Source organism: Egretta garzetta, unplaced genomic scaffold (assembly GCF_000687185.1).
Source record: "Egretta garzetta isolate BGI_Z169 unplaced genomic scaffold, ASM68718v1 scaffold425, whole genome shotgun sequence".
NCBI classification, from domain to species: domain Eukaryota; kingdom Metazoa; phylum Chordata; class Aves; order Pelecaniformes; family Ardeidae; genus Egretta; species Egretta garzetta.
The window spans coordinates 1,093,258-1,118,062 of record NW_009259796.1 but is presented as its reverse complement, the minus strand read 5'-3'; the positions used below and the strand labels follow the sequence as shown (position 1 = coordinate 1,118,062).

Sequence of the window (24,805 nt, the reverse complement as noted above, 5' to 3'; positions counted from 1 at the left end):
GTTTTTTGTGATTTAAAATTTAACTGGTTCTGTAGTGGGATGGGTCATCAGAACAATAGCTTCATAACCTAGAGCAAATTAGTATCAGTTGGGTCAGTCTTTCACAGTGCAAATACTTCTAAATTAAAAACTTGAGAATTCCTTTCCAAAGCTGTGAAGATATGTTTGGTTATTTGCCTCAAGGAAGTCCTTATGACAGTGATAGGGGTTAAAGGGATGTAGTTGAAATAGGAACACAAACAATACATACAGCAAATCTCAAGACTGGCAGTACTTGACTCCTGGAAGGGAGCATGGTTTCATGATTTTGATTTAAAATAGTTATTCTTAAGCCATCCTAATGTGAATAAAACTGACTAAAAATTACAATTCAGCTAGTGAAGAAGTTTTAAGTTTAATCTGTACAGTTTTACTCGGAGGTGAAGGAAAATGGATGCAACCATCACTGCCCTCCCCTGCGATTTAATTTCTTTTTCTCTCTTTATCTAAAGCATCTTCTTTTGTTTTAAGTGTTTTCAACATAAACGTGTGGAAATAATAAACTTGTATCCCATAAAGCAATACCTGTTTAGCATAAGAAAGACTTACAAGCTCTTCTGTAACTAGTGTGTAGGCTAGGAAAAGGTGTCTAGGTAACAGCTTTGAGTTTAGTATTACTTCACTCAAAACAATGGGTAAAAGACATTATCTGAATCTTCCTTTTACTGGTATAGCAGTTCAGTGTAAGGTGACTAAAGGCTGATGTGGGCTTTTTGGGGTTCTTACATAGAAGCTGTTCTTCCACACAGAAGTTTCCTGTAAACAGAAGCTTAACTTTTTGTGGAACTGCTGTGTATTTGAAGACTGATTTACTCTCAATTCTTTACGTATTACATAGGTCTAAGAAAATCTACGAAGAAGCGCAGTGAATCACCACCTGCTGAGCTCCCCAGTTTGCGGCGGAGCACACGGCAAAAGACCACGGGCTCCTGTGCTAGCACCAGGTAAAACTTAAAATAATGAAACGTGATTACTGTAGTGGATTGATATTAATGTCATTTTCATGCATGAAAACTGGTCTTGTCTCATCTCTTACTTTGCTGTTGTAGAAGTAGCTGTAGCTTTTCAGGCCTGCTGGGTTACTTGTACACCAGTGTCAGGGATAGCGCATAAAATCTGTCACCATCAGATCTTCAATAAGTCCCTTAGCGGTGGGAGTGGAGGAAAAGAAACACTGAAAGCCAATATTATGAATTTAAGTAATACTTCCCTTAGGGAGGTGGTGTTTAAAGAGTTACTAAATACTAAGAGAGAGAGTGCTAAACTACTGTCCATTATGAATAATAAAATATATGACTGTTTTGAAAAATAAGACTTTAGACTCCTGTGTGTTGCCATGTTTTAATAGTGTACATTGCTGAGCTGACTCAGCTTGTCAGCAGCTGCACTTGAACAGTACTACAAGTATCTAAGTACTTAATATACCTTCTGATGCAGGGGAAAATTAGTCCTGAATTAATAATTTTAAACAGCTGGTAGATTAAATGAGAGGGGAGAGTAAATGTGATGCAAAAAACCTTTGTAGTTGCATATATTCTGAAGCTAGACTTATGAAGCCTTAACAACCTTTATTTTTTTTCTTACGCTTAAACTACATTTGATAGTTCCAGCACAACTTCTTTTCCCTCTTCCATGCCATAAAGAAAGAGTTTCTGAAGTCTGATTCTGTTGTTGAGTGTGCATTTGAATTTGACTGTTTGCTTTGTAGGCATATGTAGTTACGGTGATGATGATAGTAGTGCTTAAAAAAGTAAATTTATAAAGGCTCGTGCCCTCAAATTTGTTCTGGCACTGAAAACCAAGTTGACTGTCAGAGTTCTCTTGTGCTTTCAGTAGTTCAGAACTTCCTTTAAAGATAGTTACTCTGTCATGGAACTTCTCAAATGTGTACGTGATTTGTAACTAGCAGTCACTTTAATCTTGCTTGTTTTGACTATTATATTTTAGTAGACTGCCTTGTCTTGAAAGCTATAATGTAAGGACCTAACTGTAATGCATTAGTATAAACAAATGAGTGCCACGGTGCGGGGCAAGGAGGGTAAAGAAGAGTGGCATAATTTTGTGAAGAGCGATTCTTATACAAATCTGTTAGTTTGTGCAACTTTGTGGTAGTGATCTACATAAACGTTAGGTGGTTTTGAGTAGTCTCACATTAATAAATCTGTTTTAGTTCATAAGATCTGAAACTTTGTTTTTTGAATCTTTAGTCGGCGAGGCTCTGGCCTGGGCAAAAGAGGAGCAGCTGAAGCTCGCCGACAGGAAAAGATGGCTGATCCTGACAACAACCAGGACGGAGTTAACTCTTCAGCTGCACGTACAGATGAGGCTCCCCAGGGAGCTGCAGGTAAGAAGAAAATCCAGCTGAAGCGTTTTGAGTATAGCTGCTGATAGAAACTTCTTTGCATTTGAAAATTATTAAATGGGTGAGTTCTGGGGAGAAATTACTATTTAAGCTGGTACGGCTGGTAAATAATTCTTGAAGATTTTTGAGTTAGAGGGACCTTTTATTTTTTTAATTTCATCTTTTAGGTATCTGGTACATGTTTCAAATATCGTTTTTTATAGTCTCCAAACTGTCCAATAAGGTAGACTTTAGTTTTCAAGCATCTACCTTTTTTTTAAGTGTAACTTCAGCTGATGCTACACAAATTACTATACTGCCAACTGAAGACACACCAAACTTCAAAATACAAAAGGCATGCATTTACCTCTAAAAGCTCTTTTGTAACTATTCATGAATACTCTACACATTTTCTGTTGAAATGGCAAGTGTCTGCACTGGAGAAATTTATAACAAGTTAAATAGTCTTGTATGGCCCTATTAAATAATATCCAATTTTATCATCTGGTCCTAATCAGTAGTGAGAGTAAGGGAGCTTTCCAGCAATTATACTGCATTGTAGAAAATCTCGAAAGTTCTCTGCTTAAAGCTAGCTACATCAGTACAGACAGTCAAAATTAACGGAAACTAAGTGCAGCATAACACTCACTTAAGAAAATCAGAAATCTACTAAGATATAGGTAAAGCTGTCTGAAAGACAATTTGCTGATCTAACTTTTTTTTTTTATTATCTTGTGTTGATATAGCCTTTCTCTTCAGCTTTTGGAAAGTATTAGACCTGTAGACTGGTCTATTTAAAATGACAGTTGTATAGGAGTATGATGGTGGCAATGTTAAATGCCACTCTTCTGGTCGTGGACACTTTTTTTGATGGTGGAATCGATGCAAATTTTGTAGCTTTAAAGGCACTTTAACTTGCATTAATCTCTATTTTATTTCTTCAGCTTCTAGTTCTGTTGCTGGGGCTGTAGGTATGACAACCTCTGGAGAAAGTGAGTCAGATGATTCTGAGATGGGAAGACTACAAGGTATAAAAGTTAATAATTTACAATTTATTTTTTTTATTTGCAGCATATAAATAGCCATACCTACCCAAACTGTGTATAGTGTGTAGAGGGAAGGCTGTATTTTGTTTCTCTGCATGTAAATGTGTTGATTTGCTTACTGTAGTTCTGAAGTACGGAGTTACAAGCTTTAATTCACTGAAGATGAAAGAATTTGGAAGTAACGTCTGGAGGGGTTGGCATAGTGTCCTTACTAGTTTACATGGTGTGTAATACACTACTCTTGATGATTTTTCAGGAGAGAATGGGGGAAGGGAATTGAGAACTCAGTCCTATTAAGTGTGTAAACTCGAATATGAAAATGAGTCTTTGCAAAAATGTTTTCAATTGACAGGCCAGGTTAGGCCTGCTGTTACTCTGCCTGCTTTTGGATAACTTTTTTTTTTTTGTGCTTGTCATTGATACCCATGTTGCTGTAAGCTTTGACCAAACAAAATCTAAATGTTCTTAGAATGCTTGCTTTTGTGCTTGGGCGAAAGGATTCAGGTCTCAAAACTTGAGAGTATAGACAGGTAGAAATTCAGTTTGCGTGTCCTGTAACTGGTTTAATGATTTTGCTACTATATTGTAAGGCGTTCTGAGATCATGATCTCTCTCGCAAATGACAGGTTTTGGTTAATCTGGATATTTAATGTGGAAATGAGTGCTATGTCTCTACCAGTTCACTTGCTTATAGTCCTCAGTAAGCATAGGTATGCATTGGGAATATTGAGCTAAATTGGTTTTTACTATTAATTGTTATTGTATCTATTGGCAGTAGTCATGCTTGCTACAATAAAAAATCAGAATCACCCACTTAGTCTAGCTTAAGTAAGACTACTGAAAAATGTTCAAAAACAAAACCAAAAAACCCCTAATATCTAGCAGAGTTCTTCCCTCTCCTGCTCATCAACAAATAAAGCTGTGAACTTCTTTTTCAGTGTCATTTTTTCAGATTAATGGTGCCACTCAATTCTTAAAAATATGAAGAATAAGCTTAGCTGATTTTATGTAGTCTGAGTTCAGATTTGAAATTAGTCTGGTTTATCTGCTATTCTAGATCTAGACTTATAACAACTTAGTAGAACAGATTTCTTATGTGGAATATCTAACTCTGAAAACTCAGTGGGTGACTTCTTAAAGGGCCTTAATGCTCTGATGCATACAAGAATGAGTTATTTGTTCCCGAAGTCATCTTTTTGGTGTGTGTGGTTTTGGTGGTGTGGGTTTTTTTTTTTGTTGTTGTTGTGGGTTTGTTTGTTTGTTTTTTTTTTTTTAATCAAGGTAGCTGCAGTCATCTAATCCTAACTCTTCTTTCTTAAAGTATCAAAATTCTAGTAGTCTTAAATTATAGCATCATGGAATTTAAGCTTTTAAAAATATGTAGAAGCTTTGACAATGGCTGTTATCCTCTGTTTGCTTTTAGCTCTATTAGAGGCTAGGGGTCTTCCTCCTCACCTGTTTGGCCCTCTTGGTCCTCGGATGTCGCAGCTCTTCCACAGGACAATTGGAAGTGGAGCTAGTAAGCAAAGTTTGTCTAATTTGACTTAATTCTTTCCACTTCCAGACTAGTAGAATTCAGCCACTAGTAAATTCTAATATTTATGTTAGTTTCTTGGTTTAATACAATATTTCAAATGTTGGAGATTTGTATGTCGTGATAGTGCTAGACCACTGGTCAACAACATTAATTTGCGTGCCTTCCTATAAGGAAGAGAAATTTGCTTTAGCCATGCTTTGTTTCTTTTCTTTCTTTGGGGCATCTTAATGTTCCCTCCTAGGTGGGGAAGGGAGGGTTCTTGCCTTTTCACCCCTTCCTTATCTTTTTCTTTTGCATGATGGGCTGCTTAACAAAAGACCTCTCCAGCCTGCTTGGGTTTTTTGCTAGCTTTAAACAAGTGCTTAAGCTAGGTATAAAACTATTAGTAGATATTAGTTCTAAGGTATGTTGTTTATACTTTCAAAAGTGTCTTAGGCTTCTGACAGTGTATCAGTGAGAACATGGGTCCTTAGTCTTGTTCCACCATGTCTGCATTATGCAGCTGGGTAAGATGTGTACCTTCTAGTCCCAGGAGAGCCAAGGGCAGCCTGTTCCACTGCCTGCAAGAAGAGGATGGGGTCTCATGGATAATCCATGTGCTGTATTATCCAGGGGGTGTGTTGAAAAGTGCTTTGCTTCAAAAAGGTGGAGTGGTATGGGTTCTGGCACCCACTGTAGATTGGCAAGATGGCTATGGCGAGCAGTGTGGTGTACTCCCTGTGCTGACCAGTCTGCACTGGAAAGACAGCCAAGAGTGAGATTTTGCCTCCGTTTCCTATTTCCTCCCCACCCCCCTCTTTATGACAGGGAAAGGAAGTGAAACTACAAATACAGAGGAAAACAAACTATCTCTGGTCTTCCACTCTGGCAGAAGTATAGCATAACAATTCACTTGAACAGTTAACGTCTTCTAATATCTTCTTTCCTAATCTTTTTTTCTGGATATCTAGGTTCTAAAGCCCAACAGCTTTTGCAAGGTCTCCAAGCCACTGATGAAAGTCAGCAACTACAGGCAGTGATTGAAATGTGTCAGCTGTTGGTAATGGGAAATGAAGAAACATTAGGAGGATTTCCAGTCAAGAGTGTTGTACCAGCTTTGGTAAAGATTAAATCTCATTTCTGTTGGAGGATATAATATTTCACTCAATATCTTGCTTAAATAAAATACTCTTAATCTATATTATATATTCTTAATTATATATATGTATGTGTATCTATATGTATCTCATATTTGGTTTTGAGGGCATGTTTTGCTAAGTTTTGATGGTCCTATTAATTCTTTAATAGCTCAAGAATAGGTAGTGGCTGTTTTGAAACTTCTACTAAAATTCAAAATCCTGCATTAAAAGCTATGATACTGATTTGTGCCCTTTATTTACGTTGATATCTAGGTAGTTTTTACTAAACTAACAATACCTTTTTCTAAAAAACAGATAACACTGCTGCAGATGGAGCACAACTTTGACATTGTAAGTGATTTGTAATGATTAAGAATTTTTTTTAGATAGAAAAATGTATTATCTGAACTGAAAAACAAATATCTATGTATTTAATAGATGAACCATGCATGTCGGGCCTTAACATATATGATGGAAGCACTTCCCAGATCATCTGCTGTAGTGGTAGATGCAATTCCTGTCTTCTTGGAAAAGGTAAAATGAAATCAAAACAGTGTTAAACTAATCTGAGGGGATTTTCTGTTGTTTTAACTTTAGGATGTACCATTAAGATAATGGCTTCTTTTCATAGATTATAGGATAATGCATGAGAAGCTTTTAAAAACCGGTTTAGTCTTTGTTCACACCCTTACTGAAAAGCACTATCTGATTCACTGAGAACTTTTTGTCTGATTGGTGTTGCAAAGATACTGTGTAATTACACAAACTGGTAGTGTTTGGAGAAGCTATATAGCTGATCTAGCCTTAATTTGGCTAGCTTGATTACAGCTAGTGGTACAGCTGCATTGGTATATGTGTCTTAGTACAGGCTAATTGTCCAAGCATCAGTGGAGATTATTAAATTTTACAAAATGGTTTAGACATTAATCTACAAGCTTTCTTGTTTTCTTGTAGCTGCAAGTTATTCAGTGCATTGATGTGGCAGAGCAGGCGCTTACAGCCCTGGAGATGTTATCACGCAGGCATAGTAAAGCCATTCTGCAGGCAGTAAGTAAAAAAGAAAGCACTTTTACTTCTACCAGTTCTACATCTTGGTGATCTGTGAAAATGAAATAAGAGACAAGTTTCTGTGACTTTAGCAGTACTGAGAGTGAAAATGTTTGTTTATTTTATTATAGGGTGGGTTGGCAGACTGTTTGCTGTATCTGGAATTCTTCAGTATAAATGCACAGAGGAATGCGCTAGCTATTGCTGCCAACTGCTGCCAGAGTATAACACCTGATGAGTTTCACTTTGTGGGAGACTCTTTGCCACTGCTTACACAAAGGTTAACCCATCAGGTAAGAAGCTATTGTAAAATGTCAAGTTTCAATTTTGACCTGAAAGTAGTATAAAGTTGCCTTTGGGTTTCTAGTTCCTTACTGTATATTATTTTCTTTTGCAATGTGATAATTGGCTTAAAGTTTCTATACTGTCAAGTTGTGATATTCTAACGTGGCATGTGGACCTTTTGTTTTTCTGTAAATGTGCTGTAAGGATTCATGACAGACCTGTTAATTTTGTCAGATGAGATAAATAAGGTACTTTTGACTTAGTGTGAATAATAGTGGGCTTGTAGTCCTTTCTTGTTACCCATCAGTAAGAGGAAATCCAGTAGTGTTACTGGTCTTTTTTTCTTAACAAATGAGTTGCAAAGTTCCCTTCTACTTCAAACTCAAAAGCTTCAGTTTCAATTTTTTCTGTTTTTTTCTGATTTGACATTTTGGGATGGCTTACAGCTTTTTAAAAAGAAAGTTCCCACTCTTGCACGATAGTTTGAAGTGATAAATCCTAAATTATGGGTTTCCTAAGATCTGCCTATTCTGCAATGCTTCTGTGCTCATAAATGAGCACTCAGAATGACTCTTGCACCAAAAGAGATTTGGACAGATCTGCTTGGTTGGCAGATCCCTGTTAAAAAGGTGAAAAAGGAGAAATTATCTTGTTCCTTAACAAATGCAAGTAAATGGAAGCTTCCAGGTAATGCTTTTGTGTGTTCTTGTGCTATTCTTAATTTTGCCAACATCTTCTTGCTGAGAGACTACTTGAATCTTTGAGGCAGCTTCACAGAAGTCAAATGTCAGCTTTAGATGGTGCTTTGGAAACAGGAAGCACCATTCTCAGCAGTAGTAGGGACAAGTACTGACTCCTGCTCTCTGAAGAGAAGCTACAGCCCACAAAAGTAAGATTTCAAGAAATTTTGAAGTGGAATTTTTCTGGGGAAAAAAAATAAATAATAATCCTGAGTTAGAATAGTTGAGGTTGGAAGGGACCTCTCAATTATGTAGTCCTAACCCTCTGCTTAAGGAAGGCCAACTAGAGCAGATTTCCCAGGAACATGTCCAGCTGATTTTAAAATAAACAAACAAAGAAAAACCCCCAAAACAAACAGCTCCAAGGATGGAGATTTAGTCTTTCTGGGCAACCTCTTCCAGTGTTCAACCACCCTTACAGTAAATGTGGTTTTTTATGTTCAGATTAACTTTTTGAGTGTTTTAATGAGCTTTAACTAAAGCTATTTTTAGAGCAGTCTTTACTATTTTGGTGTCTTTGGATTTGCTGTCATGGCTGCACTGCATGATATAAAAATCAGGCTTCATGTAGTCTCTAGAACAGTAGCCTTCGCTCATTATTATCTGTGTTGTGTTGCTTTGGCTTTTTAGCTTTCTTCCCTTTTAATTCTTCCTTGTGGTATCCAAAAAGGATATTATAGACCCATTTATTCATCTCTATAGGTCCCTAAAGGTATTTGTGTTGCAAGTTTCCCAGGGAGTATGCTGTATCAGGAGGTCAGTTTAGATTGTATCAATGAATTTAAAATTCAGAGCTGTGATATTCTGTGAAATGTGATTTGACTGGCCTTTTTGGAGAAATTTTATGAATGCCTCAAAATGACAGGATAATCAAATGCAAGTTAAAATATTTTACTTCAAACTTAACTATTTTTTATAATAGGACAAAAAATCTGTTGAAAGCACTTGTCTCTGTTTTGCACGACTAGTGGACAACTTCCAGCATGAGGAGGTAAGGGTGTGGGTTTTTGGGGCGTGGATTTTTGTTTCCTTCTTCCCTCCCTCAGTTTCTCCTAAGATCTTACCTTTCAAAGTCAGACTAACATTTTTAATTTTGCTCTTCCATCCTGAAGAACTTGCTCCAGCAGGTTGCTTCCAAGGACTTGTTAACAAATATCCAGCAACTCTTGGTAGTGACGCCTCCTATCCTGAGCTCAGGAATGTTCATCATGGTGGTGCGCATGTTTTCTTTAATGTGCTCGAATTGTCCTACACTTGCAGTCCAACTTATGAAGCAAAGTGAGTTCTTTCTCTTTCATATTCTGGGGGACCTATTTAAGTTAATGCCTACAGTCACTATGGAAATCTGTGCACTTGGTTATCCAAATAGTGTGCTGTCTTGTTTTACTCTCTCTTACTATGATTCCCCTGCAATACAAAGTTTAGGGGTTTTTCTCCCCTTTGTTGTATCTAGCTGTTGTCACTGGAGTGCTCGCCTAATTTTGAGTCTGTATTAGCTGCACAAGTTACTCTCATTTCAACACAAGTTGAATAATTCTTTTTGTAGTCTTTACCAGGTCATGGAAACAGGTGATTTAAGAGTTTTTTCTCAGGGAAGACACTAAGAAATTAACTGTTGTGTAGCTGTCTTAGTTCTCACTTTGTTTTGTTTTCATCTCATAAATTTTGACTTGACACTTCAACTGCCCTGTATGTTGCCCTGTTTTCTTCTGTGCCCTGTATATTAAATGATATTTCCCTCTTGGATGTCCCTTAAAGGAAAAACCCCCAAAAACCCAAACCAAAGGGCACCCCAAACCTGAGAACAACACATTTTTTACCGTGTTCAAAGAGATGGCTTTTGTCTTACTATCTGCTGTCAGTTTGCTTAAGGCAGTGACTATTTCTTCTGCGTAGTGTCTAATACAAAATGGAGTCCATATTCTGATATAGGCAATCTCATAAATAATAATTTTTATAGATATTGCAGAAACGCTTCACTTCCTTCTTTGTGGAGCTTCAAATGGGAGTTGTCAAGAACAAATTGACCTTGTTCCACGAAGTCCTCAAGAACTTTATGAGCTTACTTCTCTAATCTGGTAAGTTATGTAGCCCTGGGTTTTGGGTTTGGTTGGTACATTAAAATCCACAACTTCTCTAAAATGAAGGCAAACAGTTTTCATCTTAGATTGACTTTATTGTATACTTCTAGTAAAATACTGTTTTAATGTTCTTTACAGTGAACTGATGCCTTGCCTGCCAAAAGAGGGAATCTTTGCTGTTGATACTATGCTAAAGAAAGGAAATGCGCAAAATACAGATGGTGCGATATGGCAATGGCGAGATGACAGGGGTCTCTGGCATCCCTATAACAGAATTGATAGTCGAATAATAGAGGTAGTAATTCCACACACTTGTGTGGTGATGCTTTTTAAATATGCATGCGGTTTTATAAGGAATTGAGAGCTTTATTTATGGTTTTGAAAATATCAGCCTTGTTCTTTCTGAGTAAGAAACATACAAGTTTCCTCAGACCTGCTGCTGTAATATTGCACTGTTTTGGTATTCAGTAATGGGTGAACTGCTTAATCACTGTTTTTTTTACTGTAATTCTGTCAGTCATTGCTTTTCCTACTGTGTTGCCCCTCTCATCACCTTTCATAGAGCTTCCTGTTTGTTAGGGATTTCTTGACTTTAAACTCTTCCTTGTTTTTAGGCAGCTCATCAGGTTGGTGAGGACGAGATAAGTCTGTCTACACTTGGGCGTGTGTATACTATTGATTTTAACTCTATGCAGCAAATAAATGAGGATACTGGAACAGCACGTGCCATTCAGCGAAAACCAAACCCTTTAGCCAATACAAACACTAGTAAGTACAGCTTAGGAGGCACCTGGTGTTCTCTAGCCGTGGCTAGCTTATGCTGGGTTATGCAACAGTTTACTACTAACATATTTGTGGTGGTTTCTGTGGAACGTCAAACTATTCTGATTGATATGAATGAAGACAGCTTTATAACAAAACTTAAACCATTGAAATGTGTTCTTTTTAACACATAAACTCTCTTCCTGTGACCTGAAAATGCATTAAATTGGGGAACAGCCAGGGATGTTCTTGGCTTGGGATTTTCTGATACAGTTTTATTCATATAGCTCTTCTGTTTAATGAAGATTGAGTGTACTATCATGCAGAAATATGTAAGAAAACCGAAGAATAAAGATTTGATTCCTTTTTTTAAAAAAAAAGTAATTATGAGAGCAGAGATGCGAAGAACTATGTAGTCACTTGTTGCACAATTTTTCACAGGTGGACATTCAGAATTGAAGAAGGATGATGCTCGAGCACAACTAATGAAAGAGGACCCAGAACTGGCAAAATCCTTTATCAAAACATTGTTTGGTGTTCTTTATGAAGTTTATAGTTCTTCAGCTGGACCTGCTGTTAGACACAAGTGCCTTAGAGCAATTCTTAGGATAATTTATTTTGCTGATGCTGAACTTCTGAAGGATGTGCTGAAAAACCATGCTGTTTCAAGGTGGGTTTGTTAACCATTGTGAATGAAACTAATTTTAAGGTTACAACTCAAACTTGTGATTACTTTTTTTAACTTTCTTTTTCAGGGGAAAATTGTACTTTTAAATTTTTACGTATTTCCAAAAGCTGAGGCTGTCAGCTCTTCAGGAGTTTTTTGCGTCTTAGCATTGGCACCTACTGCAAAATCTAGGCATTCTAATTAGAAACTTATATTATTATTTTATTATTATATTACCTACATGGCTGTGTGTACTACTAATGTTTAATATTACCATTTACTGTTTTCCTGATTTTTAAAACCTGCCTATAAACTTTTCTGAGGGTAAGATGACTTTTGAGATAATACAATGTAAACAATAACAGAGTCTCATGGCATTTAACTGGCAAGTTCTATTCATGAAACCTCTCCTACATGGTATACTGTAAAGTTAGGGTTCTTCATAAAAGGATGCAATTAGAAAACAAACTGACTAGTTTTTCAAAGGCAGTACAAAGTTCCACCATGTTCTTTAAAGGAAGAAAACATACTCTTTTTCCTTTATGCCACATGTTAAATCTTGGTAAAAGTGATTTAGGTGGCAAGAGGACTTTTTTCAGTCCTTTCATTTATAGCTTTTACAAAAGAACAATGAAATATGTTTGCTTTCAGTCTTTGGTACTATGTATGCAAGATGAACTGGCTTGATTTTTTTTTTTTTTTTTTTAAAGAACAAAAAATGAAAAGACAAACTTAATTACAATAAATTATCTGTTTCAGTCATATTGCCTCCATGCTGTCGAGTCAAGACCTTAAGATAGTAGTTGGAGCCCTGCAGATGGCAGAGATTTTAATGCAAAAGTTACCTGACATTTTTAGTGTTTACTTCAGAAGAGAAGGTAAATCTTGCTTCCTTTTTTTTTTCCCCCTCTTCAAAATTTAGTATTTTAAAAGCACATGTGTGTGGAGAATCCATATACTCCCATAGTCCCCACTCAATCCCCCCCAGGCTGTTAATGCTGTTCCTGAACAATAAAGGCAAATCCATGCAAGCTATAGTCATGTGACTGGGGAGGAGTTGACCAAGACGCTGGAGGAGACAAGCTTGTTTTTTCTGCATCTGAAGCAAGTTTGTACAGGCTTACTAGATGCTAGTGAACTTACATTTAGGCTGAAGATGGCTTGCTGAAATTACGTGGGTAATCTTACTGGGCAGAACTGATGAATCTTTGGCAGGACCTCTTTGTTATAATCTACTGGGGATTTGGGGTGTTCTTTAGCTACTGTTTATGCTACTGTCCTTTTTTTTTTTTTTTTTTTTTTTAACTATGTAGGTTAACCTTTTTAAGTAAAAGGTTGAACTGCTTTTAAAACTTAGCATTGATGGGTAGGTTGAGCCAATGCTCCCATAGTCAAAACAGAGGTTCTAGTAACAGACTTCTACCTCTTCAAACACCGTTGTCGCCCCAACCCACCCCCAAAAACCCCCCACAACCAAACCAACCCACCAAACAAAGCTTTCTTTTTTCGCAAAGGGGTGATGCACCAAGTGAAAAACTTAGCAGAGTCTGAGGCTTTGCTTACAAGCCCACCGAAAGTATGCACTAATGGATCGGGAACGCTGGGTACCACTACAACAATAAGTACTGGAACAGCCACTGCTGCCAGTAATGCAGCTGCTGATTTGGGCTCTCCCAGCTTACAACACAGCCGGGAGGATTCTTTGGATCTGAGCCCACAGGGGTAAGTGCACTATTTCTTGTGAACAATCTGTGGGTTTTTTGTTTGTGGTTTGTGTGTGGGTTTTGTTGATTGTGGTTTTTGGTGGGTGTGTGTGTGTGGTGGGGGTGTGTGTGTTCTTGGGTTTGGTGGGAGTTTTTTTGGTGTTTTAGGATTTTTAAGTCTTGACTGACATGGGCTGCTACAGTATCATCTCTATTTTTCTGTCATATTTTCCTCTAAGGACCTAAAATGGGGTGGTGTTGAAGGTATCAGTGAGTAGTTTTGATTCATTTTATGTGAAATGTTTAAAAAAAAAAAGACTGATTCTTTCAGAGAAATTATAGCTATGATGGATGGTTCCTTTCTGCTGGAGACTGGAGGAAAAAGAAGTCATCCTTAAGTTATTTTGTGCAACAATTTTGAACACTTGTGGAATTAATATCTCTAGTAGGAATAAATAATTTTAGTGTTACAGAATTTGCCTTTATTTTAAAGGTGAAATGTTTGTCTTAATGTATTTGCGTAATAAGGAAAGTCACCTTAAACCAGGATTAAAATATGTGAACTTGGGAAGTGTAGGACTTGGTGAGTAAAACTCCATAAACTGTTGGGAAAAGTGCTTCTCAGTCTTGAATAGGGGAGGCAGGTCAAATACCCAGTGTCTTTTAGTGTTTGTTCAGTAGAGATTTGTGGATTTTTTTTTATTATTTACGTGTATTCAAATACACATTTGTCTAACGGATGGTTACACAAATAAAAAACATGAAAATTATGAGAAACCTCTATTCAGTGGCACTTCTGGTTGTATTTGGCTGCCCATAGTAGAAAGGTGATAGCAAGCAAAACCATTTCCTTCTGTGTGGAGTAGTCATTTGGTCCTTCCAACTAAAATGGAGTCAAAGCCCCTTTTCCCAGAGCTCATTCTTCCCTTTCGTCTCCTTGTTATGGGATGGAACCTTTTTTTTAGTGCTTGAAGAACTAGCTGGCAGATGCATCTTAAACTGAGGGATAGGTATGTGCATGAATGTGGTGGTTGGAAACATGTTACTTTATTTTTAAATTTGGACAGACGACTAAGTGATGTTCTAAAGAGAAAAAGACTGCCAAAACGAGGGCCAAGGAGACCAAAATACTCTCCTCCAAGAGATGATGACAAAGTAGACAATCAAGGTAAATCATTCTTAGTGTGATACTCTTTCTCCCTTTAAATTTAAAAGTAAGCTTATAGGCTGTCAAAAGTGCTAGCTGTAATAAACCTGCTGATTCTCTTAATTTTGTCTTTGCTTTCTCCAGCTAAAAGCCCTACAACTACTCAATCTCCTAAATCTTCCTTCTTGGCAAGTTTAAATCCTAAAACATGGGGAAGATTAAGCACGCAGTCCAACAGTAATAATATTGAACCAGCACGAACAGCAGGAGTAAGTGGTCTTGCAAGGGCTGCTTCCAAGGATACCATTTCCAATAACAGGTACACACATGAAAAATCAAAATACTTCTAATATGGTGTTGACTTTGAGGTGCAGCTACTTTCTTATGATAAGTCATCAGGTGATTAAGTAGCACCTATCAAAGAAGTTTGAGCTTAACAATTGTTAAAATAACTCTGAAAGAAGTATCAAGAGATTAAGGTAGAGAGAATAATCTCTTAGTATTTTAAAGTTGCATGCTGGGGGAAAATTGGAGAATTGGGAAAAATGGTGCAAGAAGTAATCTGTAGAGAATAGACCTTTACTGTGTTGGAGTAAGAGAGAAGGTTTTTCTCTGTGACTGCTGTTAAACGTGGGGAAAATGATACTCTGGCTGTGTTTACTTGTAATATTGGAGTATGCAAATGCTAAGTGTGGCTGAAGGCCTTTTGTGTGCTTCTTTACAGAGAAAAAATTAAGGGCTGGATTAAGGAGCAAGCCCATAAATTTGTAGAACGTTATTTTAGTTCTGAAAACATGGATGGAAGCAATCCTGCACTAAATGTATTACAGAGACTTTGCACTGCAACTGAACAACTCAACCTCCAGGTTAGACATGGCAAACTTACTTGGAGTGGGGGTGGGAATGGAGGCAGAAGCAGTATTTGGGAGGAAGCTAGAGGAAAGCTGACCATTTTAGACTGAATGGCCAGTATTTTAAGCATAGTTTTTGTTATCTTAAATGACGACACAGTGTTTCTTAACTTGCACTGGTTTGCTTGGGGTTTCTTTTAGACTTAGTGTATGAACTCTGATGCATATGATTTATGATAAATGGCTAGTATGAACAAGGGTATTCTTGATTCCTAGCAGTGTGTCACTTGCATAGCATTTTATTTCAAATTTTAAAATTCTACTGTTAAGTGTTAGGGATTGACTTTACAAACGGTGTTGTTCTTTAAGTATAATAAGAACTTTGGGGGTGGGGGGGTGGATAAGAGAGAAGTAGCATTTTGTTGAAAGAATAGAAATACAGTTGTGATCCTTGATAGATGGTCTAAACCTGCAACTCCTAAAGTGGCTAAACAGCTGAGTAAAGTTCTGTGCTTTGGTCTAAGCAATCATTAAAATATGAAACTTGCCCTCCTCTTCCCTCCCACACAGAGGTTTTTGGGGTTATGGGTGTGTGGTGGTTTTTTTTGTTTTTTGGGGTTTTTTGGGTTTTTTGTTTTGGGGGGGGTGGGGGTGTGTGTGTTGGTGTTTTTTGGGGGGGGGTGGTGTGGTTTTTTTGGTTTTTTTTGAAAACTTCTACTTGGAGGTCATCTTCACATTGCATGAGACAGAAATGGGACCTTGCATTTCTCCTAAAACAAGGAAAATGTAGACGTTGCCTGTAACATCTTCTCTTGAGTAGAGAAATTGCTTATCCTCAGATTATTTGTCCTGTCATTGCTTGTGTTGAGTTACTATATGCTCCAGACTTTCCCCTTTTTTCCCCTTCCTTTAGAGTTGTTCCATGCAGTAGGAGGAAAACCAGTATTTCTTAAACCCTTAATACCTGGGTAGTAAAATAGTATGTTCGTATTTTTCAGGTGGATGGTGGAACAGAGTGCCTTGTAGAAATCCGTAGCATTGTCTCGGAGTCTGACGTCTCCTCCTTTGAAATCCAGCATAGTGGATTTGTTAAACAACTGCTGCTTTATTTGACATCTAAAAGTGAGAAAGATGCTGTAAGCAGGGATATCAGATTGAAAAGATTTCTTCATGTATTTTTTTCTTCTCCAGTAAGTTTCTTTTTTATTGGTTTTTTTCATTCTTAGTCGTCTTTCTCTCAGGTTGTACTTACCTGACCATCCAAGAAGTTCGGCAGTGACCTTGACTTAAAGATGGAAGGAATGTTTCGTTCATGCCTAAGCAGTATGATGCTACAACTTTCACATGGTTCTATGTCTTTACAGGTCATAAACTTTGTAGAATACCCTGTAATTACAAAAAATCCACACAACAGTGGGGAAAAAAATTCTAAAATGGCCAATTATCTGAGTCTTGAACAATTTAAAAGTTGTTTGTGTCTTTAAGAAGCTGATATGGGAGGAGTTTGGATAGTAATCTTATCACTTGCTCTCTTTAGTCCTAAATACTGCAAGAAACCAGATTGTCCTGTTTTTAAGGAAGAAATTTGAAGTGGAAGAGAGGAAAGTAGATAACAATGGCTTCCATGAAGCTTACTGCTCAGGATTAAAGGAAAATACTTAAAACCTGTAGGGCTGTTCAGTTGAAACCAGGAGAGAAAAGTGCAGCCTTTGAAATGGCTCTTTCGTAAACTTGTTAGGTGCGATCTCGTCATCCTGATACTGCTACTACTTTTAAGTGAGAGCAGTGATTCTTAATTTCTGTGGTTTGTTTGGTTTTTTTAAACAACTTGTGGTATAAATTGTTTGAGGTGGATTAATTCAAGTACATAACTAAAAGATTGGAATATGTTTCAGCTTCCTGGAGAAGAACCCCTTGGAAGATTAGAGCCATTAGAAAATGCACCTTTGCTGGCATTAGTCCATAAAATGAACAATTGCCTCAGTCAGATGGAACAGTTTCCTGTCAAAGTGCATGACTTCCCTAGTGGAAATGGAACAGGGAGCAGGTAAGGATTAATGCTCAGGTAACAGTTTTGTTGGAAGCTTTTGTTTTCCATAACTTGTTTCAATGCTAGAAGTTCCAAGAGATAATGGAAACTTCTGACCCTATTAAAGATAAACAATTACACAGTTGGCTTTTTTATTTGGTGGGAAGATTGAATATTTAACCAAATATTTGCTTACCAGATATCTTGAAACTTCTCTTGCTTAGATAGGGGGTGGATGTGTGATTTTTAAATGCAATCTTTAAATTTAAGCTTTAAAGATTCAAATGTCTTCCTTGTCCCTATGTAACAAATACTGGAAAGAAATAATCTATATATTACTGAGATACTGATATTTTTAGTGAAGTAATTAAACTGCTGAGAGTTTGTGTTACAGTGCTGACCTTTGTTACTCAGACTGGTTTCTGTTCTCTAGGATGACTGTTGGCTGTCAACATACCTTAAAATAATTGTAGACCTGCCCTGTGTCTTAAGATAGATTAAATTTGGAATCCAACTTGTTATTTGTGTTTTAAGTACTAAATCTGAGTGACTGAAGACCTGTTTCTACATTTTTTTATGTACTTTTCTTTAATAATTCAACACTTTTTCATTCGGTGTATAGCAGTTAGTAAGTATTTCAGTATAAGTTGCATACAAGTTTTAAAGTATTTTGAGGTGCTAGCTAAAAGTTCAATTTGATAATGAACATATTCTTGTGACTATGTAAAAATTAGGAGGGAAGGAGCACTGAAAACAAATTTTTGACAACTATTCTTTGAAGTTTGAAATACCAAAATTTTATGTCTCTTCGGTAGTAAGATAGTGTGGATTTTTTGTCACTAATTATGATGCAACATCCATTAGAGTAAATGTATTAGAAACTCATACTATAATATTAATCTAACTTAGGTTAAAATTCAGTACTTGTTTTTTGTGAAACATGAAAAACCATGGGAATGAATGCAATATACAGATTTCTAATACTTGAAGGAATTAATTTTCTTGATACTTACTTTTGCAAATAGCATGTGCTCTGTAATCTTACAATGCTTCCTAGTATGCACTATTTTTATAAAAAGTGGGATAGCTACAAAAGTTATAAAGTTACTCATCATAGAAGCAAAATTCTGCTATTCTTTCTATAAAAAGTTAAACATGGGAAGTCAGACTACTGCAGCATTGTTTGCTTGCTAGTCTTACTGTGGATTGTGTCAGTGAGGATTCTGAGGCATTAAGATTTAGTAGTCTTTCACTAGCACCTGGAAATAGAAGCAGCCCAAGAGAAGAGGTTTGTGTATAAAAATGGCTAGCTTGAGTATTGATAGCTTGGTGAGATGGAACGTGCATATAAACTACACTTGGCAAGAAAAAACAGGAGCTTTTAGGTTGTCTCTTTATGTCCTTCTTAAAAAACCATGTGAATGGATACTTGCATTTTCCACCCCTGATTCTGATCCTTATTGCACTGCAGGTAAACACAGCTCTAAATCTCATGTGGCATCAGCTGACCACTGACTAACTTTAGACCTCAAAGGTGGTCAGTATAGGCCATACTGTAATCAGACCTTGGACTGGACTTTCTCTTAATCTGTGTAGCTTCCTTTGGAAATCAGATTTTGTCCAACTTGGTTTTGGTGCTCTTGTAGAATAAAACTTTTAATCTGTTTATCAAAGTCTTAATAGCTTATTTTTACATAAATAGGCTGAGAAATAATACTCTGAAAAGTGAATTCATAAATGCATGTATGAGCGTATTTTAATGCATTTTTAACGCAATTATGGTTATTAGATTCTTTGTGTAGCAACTTTTTTCACAAATTATTTTGAGTTTTTCTCTTAACAGAGGATCCCAAGCTTTAAAATTCTTCAATACACATCAATTAAAATGCCAACTGCAAAGACATCCAGACTGTGCTAATGTGAAACAGTGGAAAGGTGGACCTGTGAAGATTGATCCTCTGGCTTTGGTACAAGCTATTGAAAGATACCTTGTAGTTAGAGGTATATATATACATATATATATATAGAAATAGTCACATGCGTTTTACTTATTGGGATAGTCACTACTGTCAGTAGTGTAGCGTCTGTAAAAACCTGTGAGGATTATACTGAAGACAAATGGGAGGTACCTATAAATGTATCTTACTCACAATGGAGGAGACTGAGGCTGCAGAGAATCTTTTTTCTGGGACAAACTTTTTCCTGTTGTAAACAGTTCAGTCTAAATGCTAACAGAAGTATTACGTAATTGACTGTCAAATTAGCTGTAACTTGGCATTTTTGATGCCAGATGTTGATACTGAAATTTGTTCTAACACATCTGAACCTTACTTTTTTTAAACTGATGTATTTTGGAACTGTTTTAAACAGCGGAGTTTCTAAAAGAGTACAAAAGCATTGCTACATTTTGTGTAAAAACAAATGAGGATGTCTTTCTCCTCTCTTGCCTCAGGCTATGGAAGAGTTAGAGAAGATGATGAGGATAGTGATGATGATGGGTCAGATGAAGAAATTGATGAATCTTTGGTAAGCTTTTGCTCTGGGGGTAAGGGGAGAGAGCAGTGTGGGGAGAGGCTTAAAAAAAAGCTACCAACAGGTTTCCTAACTTGTGTGGTTTCTTCGTTTTGTTCAGGCTGCTCAATTCTTAAATTCAGGGAATGTGAGACATAGACTGCAGTTTTACATTGGAGATCACTTACTGCCATACAATATGACTGTGTATCAGGCAGTTAGGCAGTACAGTTTGCAAGCTGAGGAGGAGAGGGAGTCTACAGATGATGAAAGCAACCCATTAGGAAGAGCTGGGATTTGGACAAAAACACATACCATTTGGTAAGTTGTCTAGAGAAGTTGGGGGACAACTTCTCCAGTTTCCTAGATACATATAGAAAATGGGAATATAGTTGTCTCCATCCCCTGCCCCCCTCAAAACTGTGAAGCTTTTAATTTCCTGATGTGCTTGAGGTACTTAAATCTTAAGAATTCTTCGTTAGCTGCTGACGTCCTTCCTAACTTACGAGACGAAGCTAATAAACAAGACATGGTGAATCCTTAAATGACACCTACTAGATGGAGGGAAATAATTCTTAGTGTTAGGTAACTAACCACGAACAATAGAGAATGTGTCAACTTCATACTGGTTTTCATAGCTAATTGCTGTGCAGGTATATGTGGTTTCTGGCCACACTTTGCGAGGAGCAGTATTGACCTATAGCTGTGCCAAACATTTTAACGTTCAGCAGTGTCTTTTTCTTTCTAATATTTAAATGTTATGCAAAAGCAAAAAAAAAACAAACCCCAAAGCACTTTTTTTTTTTTTTTTTTGTTTATACCTTCTGCTTTTGTTCTTCCAGTTCATGGAGCTGGAGGGTCCCCATTTTTTCTCCCCCATAACATACTTTGCTTCTGAGGGCCTAGCTTCAAAGGCTGGACCATATCAAAATGCATTGTTCTTGTCTTTCTGCTTTTAACTGTCATTCAGGTAAAATTCTGGTAATCAAAGAACTAACGCTATTATAACTGCTTTTATTTCCATGTAAGTTAGTATTTCACAAACATGTTTTTAACTTCTAATTACTTTTTAGGTACAAACCTGTGCGAGAAGATGAAGATGGCAATAAGGATTGTGTTGGTGGCAAAAGAGGAAGAGCACAAACTGCTCCCACGAAAACCTCCCCTAGAAATTCTAAAAAGCATGATGAATTGTGGCATGGTGAGTGTGTTGCCTTGCTAATATGTTAGACTTGTGAAATTTCTAAAAGGATGGGGAGGAAGAGTGTTTGGAGACATGGTAGTGTTTTTTTTTGAAAGCAAGCATAGTATAAGAAAAGGTAAGCATGTATTAATGTGTGTATTAAAACCAAAAATAAGATACTTACTGAATTGTCCAACTAAACTGTTGTAATTAAGTGAATGCCATGACTAATACTACTTAGGCTCCTAATAATTAAATCTTGGGAAGACTTCTAATTGTTATGTTTTGATAACATATTCTTTTTTCCTGTTAGATGGTGTATGTCCTTCGGTATTAAATCCCTTAGAAGTTTACCTCATATCTACTCCACCTGAAAACATAACATTTGAAGATCCCTCATTAGATGTTATTCTTCTTTTGAGAGTTTTACATGCTATCAGTCGATACTGGTATTACTTGTATGATGTGAGTAGAACACTGTTTAAATCACTTTCATACTTGATATAGAAACTCTGTCCTGAAACACCTTAAAATGGCCTTCTTCCCCTGTCTGCTCCCCTCACCAAGATAATGTAAATACGGTCACCTTCCCCTCCTTATTTCTCTAACTTCTGGTAAGATGAGGCCTATAAATTCTTATACTCAATCGTATTTCCTCTGTAGTGTGTTTACACATTTTCCATGCTTTTTACTTAAGTTCAAAGAGTGACATTATTCCTGAAAAGAAAATGAATAGTAAAAATGTACTCAGTCTTTCTTTCATGGCTTAGACTCTGTATGACCAAAGTGACAATGAAAGTTTATATTTTTCTTTGGTGATAAGCAAATCAGAAGCATAAAAGAACTCTTTACAAAAGCTTGGTATTTCTTCCAGCATTTCTTTAACTAGAAGTACATTGTTTTTATTTAACACAGAATGCAATCTGCAAGGAGATAATTCCAACCTCGGAGTTTATCAACAGTAAACTGACAGCAAAAGCAAACAGGCAGCTTCAAGATCCCTTGGTAATTATGACAGGAAACATACCAACTTGGCTGACAGAGCTTGGAAAAACATGGTACGAATGACTTACCGTATCGTATTTCTAATTTGAGTTCAGTAGGCCTCTTGGCTGGGCAGCCCGAGTGTGTCATATGTTACAAAGCTTTTGAAAGTGCTCAGGGAGAGTAAAGTGTAGTCACAGAAGTCTTGCGAAGTTACACTTGGATGAATGTTTACACCTATATTGCATAGTTTGAACCAAATATGGAGGGATAGACTATAGCTGTAAAGTTTGGACCACTTCTTACAGAAGTTTCTGAGGAATTAGAAGTTTTCTCATTGAAATAATAGTACCTGGTTATTCAGGTAATTTTTTTTTTTTTCTCCTGTTATACTGCTTAATGGCATTTTTGTCATACCACTACATTTATTTTAGCATATTCAATTTGGTACAAAGGAAAATATTTTTATAATTACTGATAAAATAATTTTTAAAGCTATATTCATAGTACTTTGTTGTATCTTGATATGGAGTATAAGCTGTAAAACTCTGGCACTTGAAAGAATGAGAAATCAGAGTTGATATTGTTGGATTTTTCAAACATGTTAATCGAAACAACATTGGTGACAATTGACTGCAAATACCTACTCTAGAGAAACTACTTGATTTTTCATTTTTAAAATAAGATCTCTTGATTTTTTTCATAAACATTCCAGTTGACAAATGATGAGTGTGTATTTTTATACAAACATCTGTAGCAGTATTTGTTCTGCCTTTTCACTTAAATGTCAGTGGAGGACTACACTGTTAATTTACACATGCCCTCAAGAACAGTAGAACTGATAAAAGTAAGTTCCTCTGGTAGTCTTCCACAGATTATTTTAAATGTTTTTTTTAAAATGGTGGAAGGTAGAATGCTGGTGCTGCAGGTTCTCATCCCTTTCCCCCCTTCCCCCTGCCCCCCCAATATAGGAGCTTGAGCCACCTTCTTGAAATCTTTGATCTAATTTAGATTTATTAATGGTAAAACAGGCGTGAACAAGTAAAAAAATACCTCTTTTCAGGTGCGAACTTGCAAAGCTAAGGCATTCAAGTATTTTGAGTTATTTTTCTGGAAGAGGTAGAAGTTCCTGCATTTTTTTTTTTTCGTTCCTTCTTATATTAAATTCTATCCTTCTTATATTAAATTCCATCTTTAGACTCTTGCTCTTAAGCAACTAAAACTAGTGTGTTCTGGAAGGCTTCCTTTTAGAGGCTTCTTGGGGGTTGGACTAGACCTCTAGGGGTCCCTTCCAACCCACAACATTCTATGATTCTTTCACCACAGTGTTCATTAAATTACTAATTCCAGGCATACTATGTATCTATTGTGTTTTAAATTAAACTATAGTCATAGATGTTACTTGGAACCTAGCTAGCTAATCCAATGCTCTTTACAGCCCATTTTTCTTCCCATTTGATACCCGTCAAATGCTGTTTTATGTAACTGCTTTTGATCGTGATCGAGCCATGCAAAGACTATTGGATACAAATCCAGAAATCAATCAATCAGATTCTCAGGACAGCAGAGTGGCACCACGACTGGACAGGAAAAAAGTAGGTATTTCTTGTTCAAAAATTGAATGAACGATCTGTTTATATTGTCTTTAAGAATATCACTGTGAGCAAGACTTATTAGTAAAACTTCAGGCTTTGGTGGTATACCGATACAGGGGAGATTTGGTTTTATTCATGTAAAAGCTCCCACGTAGAAAGCATAATGTTTTCTAGGTGTCTGCCACTAGGTGGCAGAAGGGGCTAGAGTATGCTACACTGCTTTCTCACATCCTGCTTAATTTTGAATTGGGGTCTTTACATAATTTCTGAAACTATACTGCAAGAATGAAGTTTAAAGTTTTAGGTTACATTAGTGATATTTCCATATATTAGCTTGTACACTTCTGGTTTGCATTCTGTAGAATTTCAGAATAATTTAAGCAATAGGATTTAGACCCTTAAGTGTTACCTGAATAAACAAAAACATTGTCCTTGTATTCTGGGAGAGTATTAAACCTCCTGTCACAACATAATAAAACTAAGTTATGTCGGTTTTAAGTTGAGGGAGTCTTGAGTGTCTGCCTTGAGTCTGGAGAGGTGTTACCTTAAACTAAGATCTGCTGTATAGCATAGATCTGCTATATGATCTCGAATACCTCTGGGTTAAAAAAGATGAGACATGAGAATCTAGTTCAACTAGAATATAGCTTCCAATGCATAGGAGCCCCAGCGCTGTTGTGTTATTTGGGTGTTTTGGGTGTGTGGGGTTTTTTTTTTTTGGTGGTGGTTTTTTTTGTTTGTTTTTTTTTTTTTTTTTTTGGTTTGTTTTTTTTTTTTTTTTAATTTTTTCTTAAAATTTTGAAGCTATCTATACTGGACCTACTGGAGAATCCACAAGGGCAGGGTATAAGATTATTCCTTTAGGTTGCTGGATTTTGGCATCTTTATTCTGTGTCTTCTCCACATATCAGTTTGAGGTATGTAACATATCATGACACCACTTCTCTGCTATTCTTGGCAAGAGTAGTACCTATTTGTAATACTGATACAAGTGTAAGGCATTGGTTTTTCATTTTATATTGAACACTTTAATTCTAGTCAGTGTTCATATAGAAGCAAGAATTATTTTATCAAAATATAAGCTTACAAATTGTTGAACTGTGGAACTATTAGCATGGGGTGGAAAAACTTGCATAACT

At 36.6% G+C, this 24,805-nt stretch overlaps 1 protein-coding gene across 1 annotated transcript in view; it reads left to right on the top strand.

Moving 5' to 3' along the window:
• The window catches only part of TRIP12 (thyroid hormone receptor interactor 12), a 69,100-nt gene that overhangs the window by 33,425 nt on the left and 10,870 nt on the right, over positions 1-24,805 (top strand). Inside the window, exons 4-32 of the mRNA XM_035895295.1 lie at positions 878-983; positions 2,247-2,383; positions 3,325-3,408; positions 4,850-4,945; positions 5,914-6,062; positions 6,397-6,432; positions 6,520-6,615; positions 7,036-7,128; positions 7,260-7,421; positions 9,076-9,144; positions 9,266-9,431; positions 10,114-10,231; positions 10,373-10,529; positions 10,849-11,002; positions 11,438-11,666; positions 12,423-12,541; positions 13,178-13,385; positions 14,434-14,534; positions 14,658-14,832; positions 15,238-15,379; positions 16,363-16,554; positions 17,260-17,411; positions 19,222-19,394; positions 19,846-19,919; positions 20,026-20,225; positions 20,978-21,105; positions 21,401-21,552; positions 22,003-22,145; positions 23,510-23,666. Of these exons, the coding sequence (XP_035751188.1) occupies positions 2,305-2,383; positions 3,325-3,408; positions 4,850-4,945; positions 5,914-6,062; positions 6,397-6,432; positions 6,520-6,615; positions 7,036-7,128; positions 7,260-7,421; positions 9,076-9,144; positions 9,266-9,431; positions 10,114-10,231; positions 10,373-10,529; positions 10,849-11,002; positions 11,438-11,666; positions 12,423-12,541; positions 13,178-13,385; positions 14,434-14,534; positions 14,658-14,832; positions 15,238-15,379; positions 16,363-16,554; positions 17,260-17,411; positions 19,222-19,394; positions 19,846-19,919; positions 20,026-20,225; positions 20,978-21,105; positions 21,401-21,552; positions 22,003-22,145; positions 23,510-23,666 (3,804 nt within the window). The 5' untranslated portion in view covers positions 878-983; positions 2,247-2,304. The remainder of the gene's footprint in view (positions 1-877; positions 984-2,246; positions 2,384-3,324; positions 3,409-4,849; positions 4,946-5,913; positions 6,063-6,396; positions 6,433-6,519; positions 6,616-7,035; positions 7,129-7,259; positions 7,422-9,075; positions 9,145-9,265; positions 9,432-10,113; positions 10,232-10,372; positions 10,530-10,848; positions 11,003-11,437; positions 11,667-12,422; positions 12,542-13,177; positions 13,386-14,433; positions 14,535-14,657; positions 14,833-15,237; positions 15,380-16,362; positions 16,555-17,259; positions 17,412-19,221; positions 19,395-19,845; positions 19,920-20,025; positions 20,226-20,977; positions 21,106-21,400; positions 21,553-22,002; positions 22,146-23,509; positions 23,667-24,805) is intronic.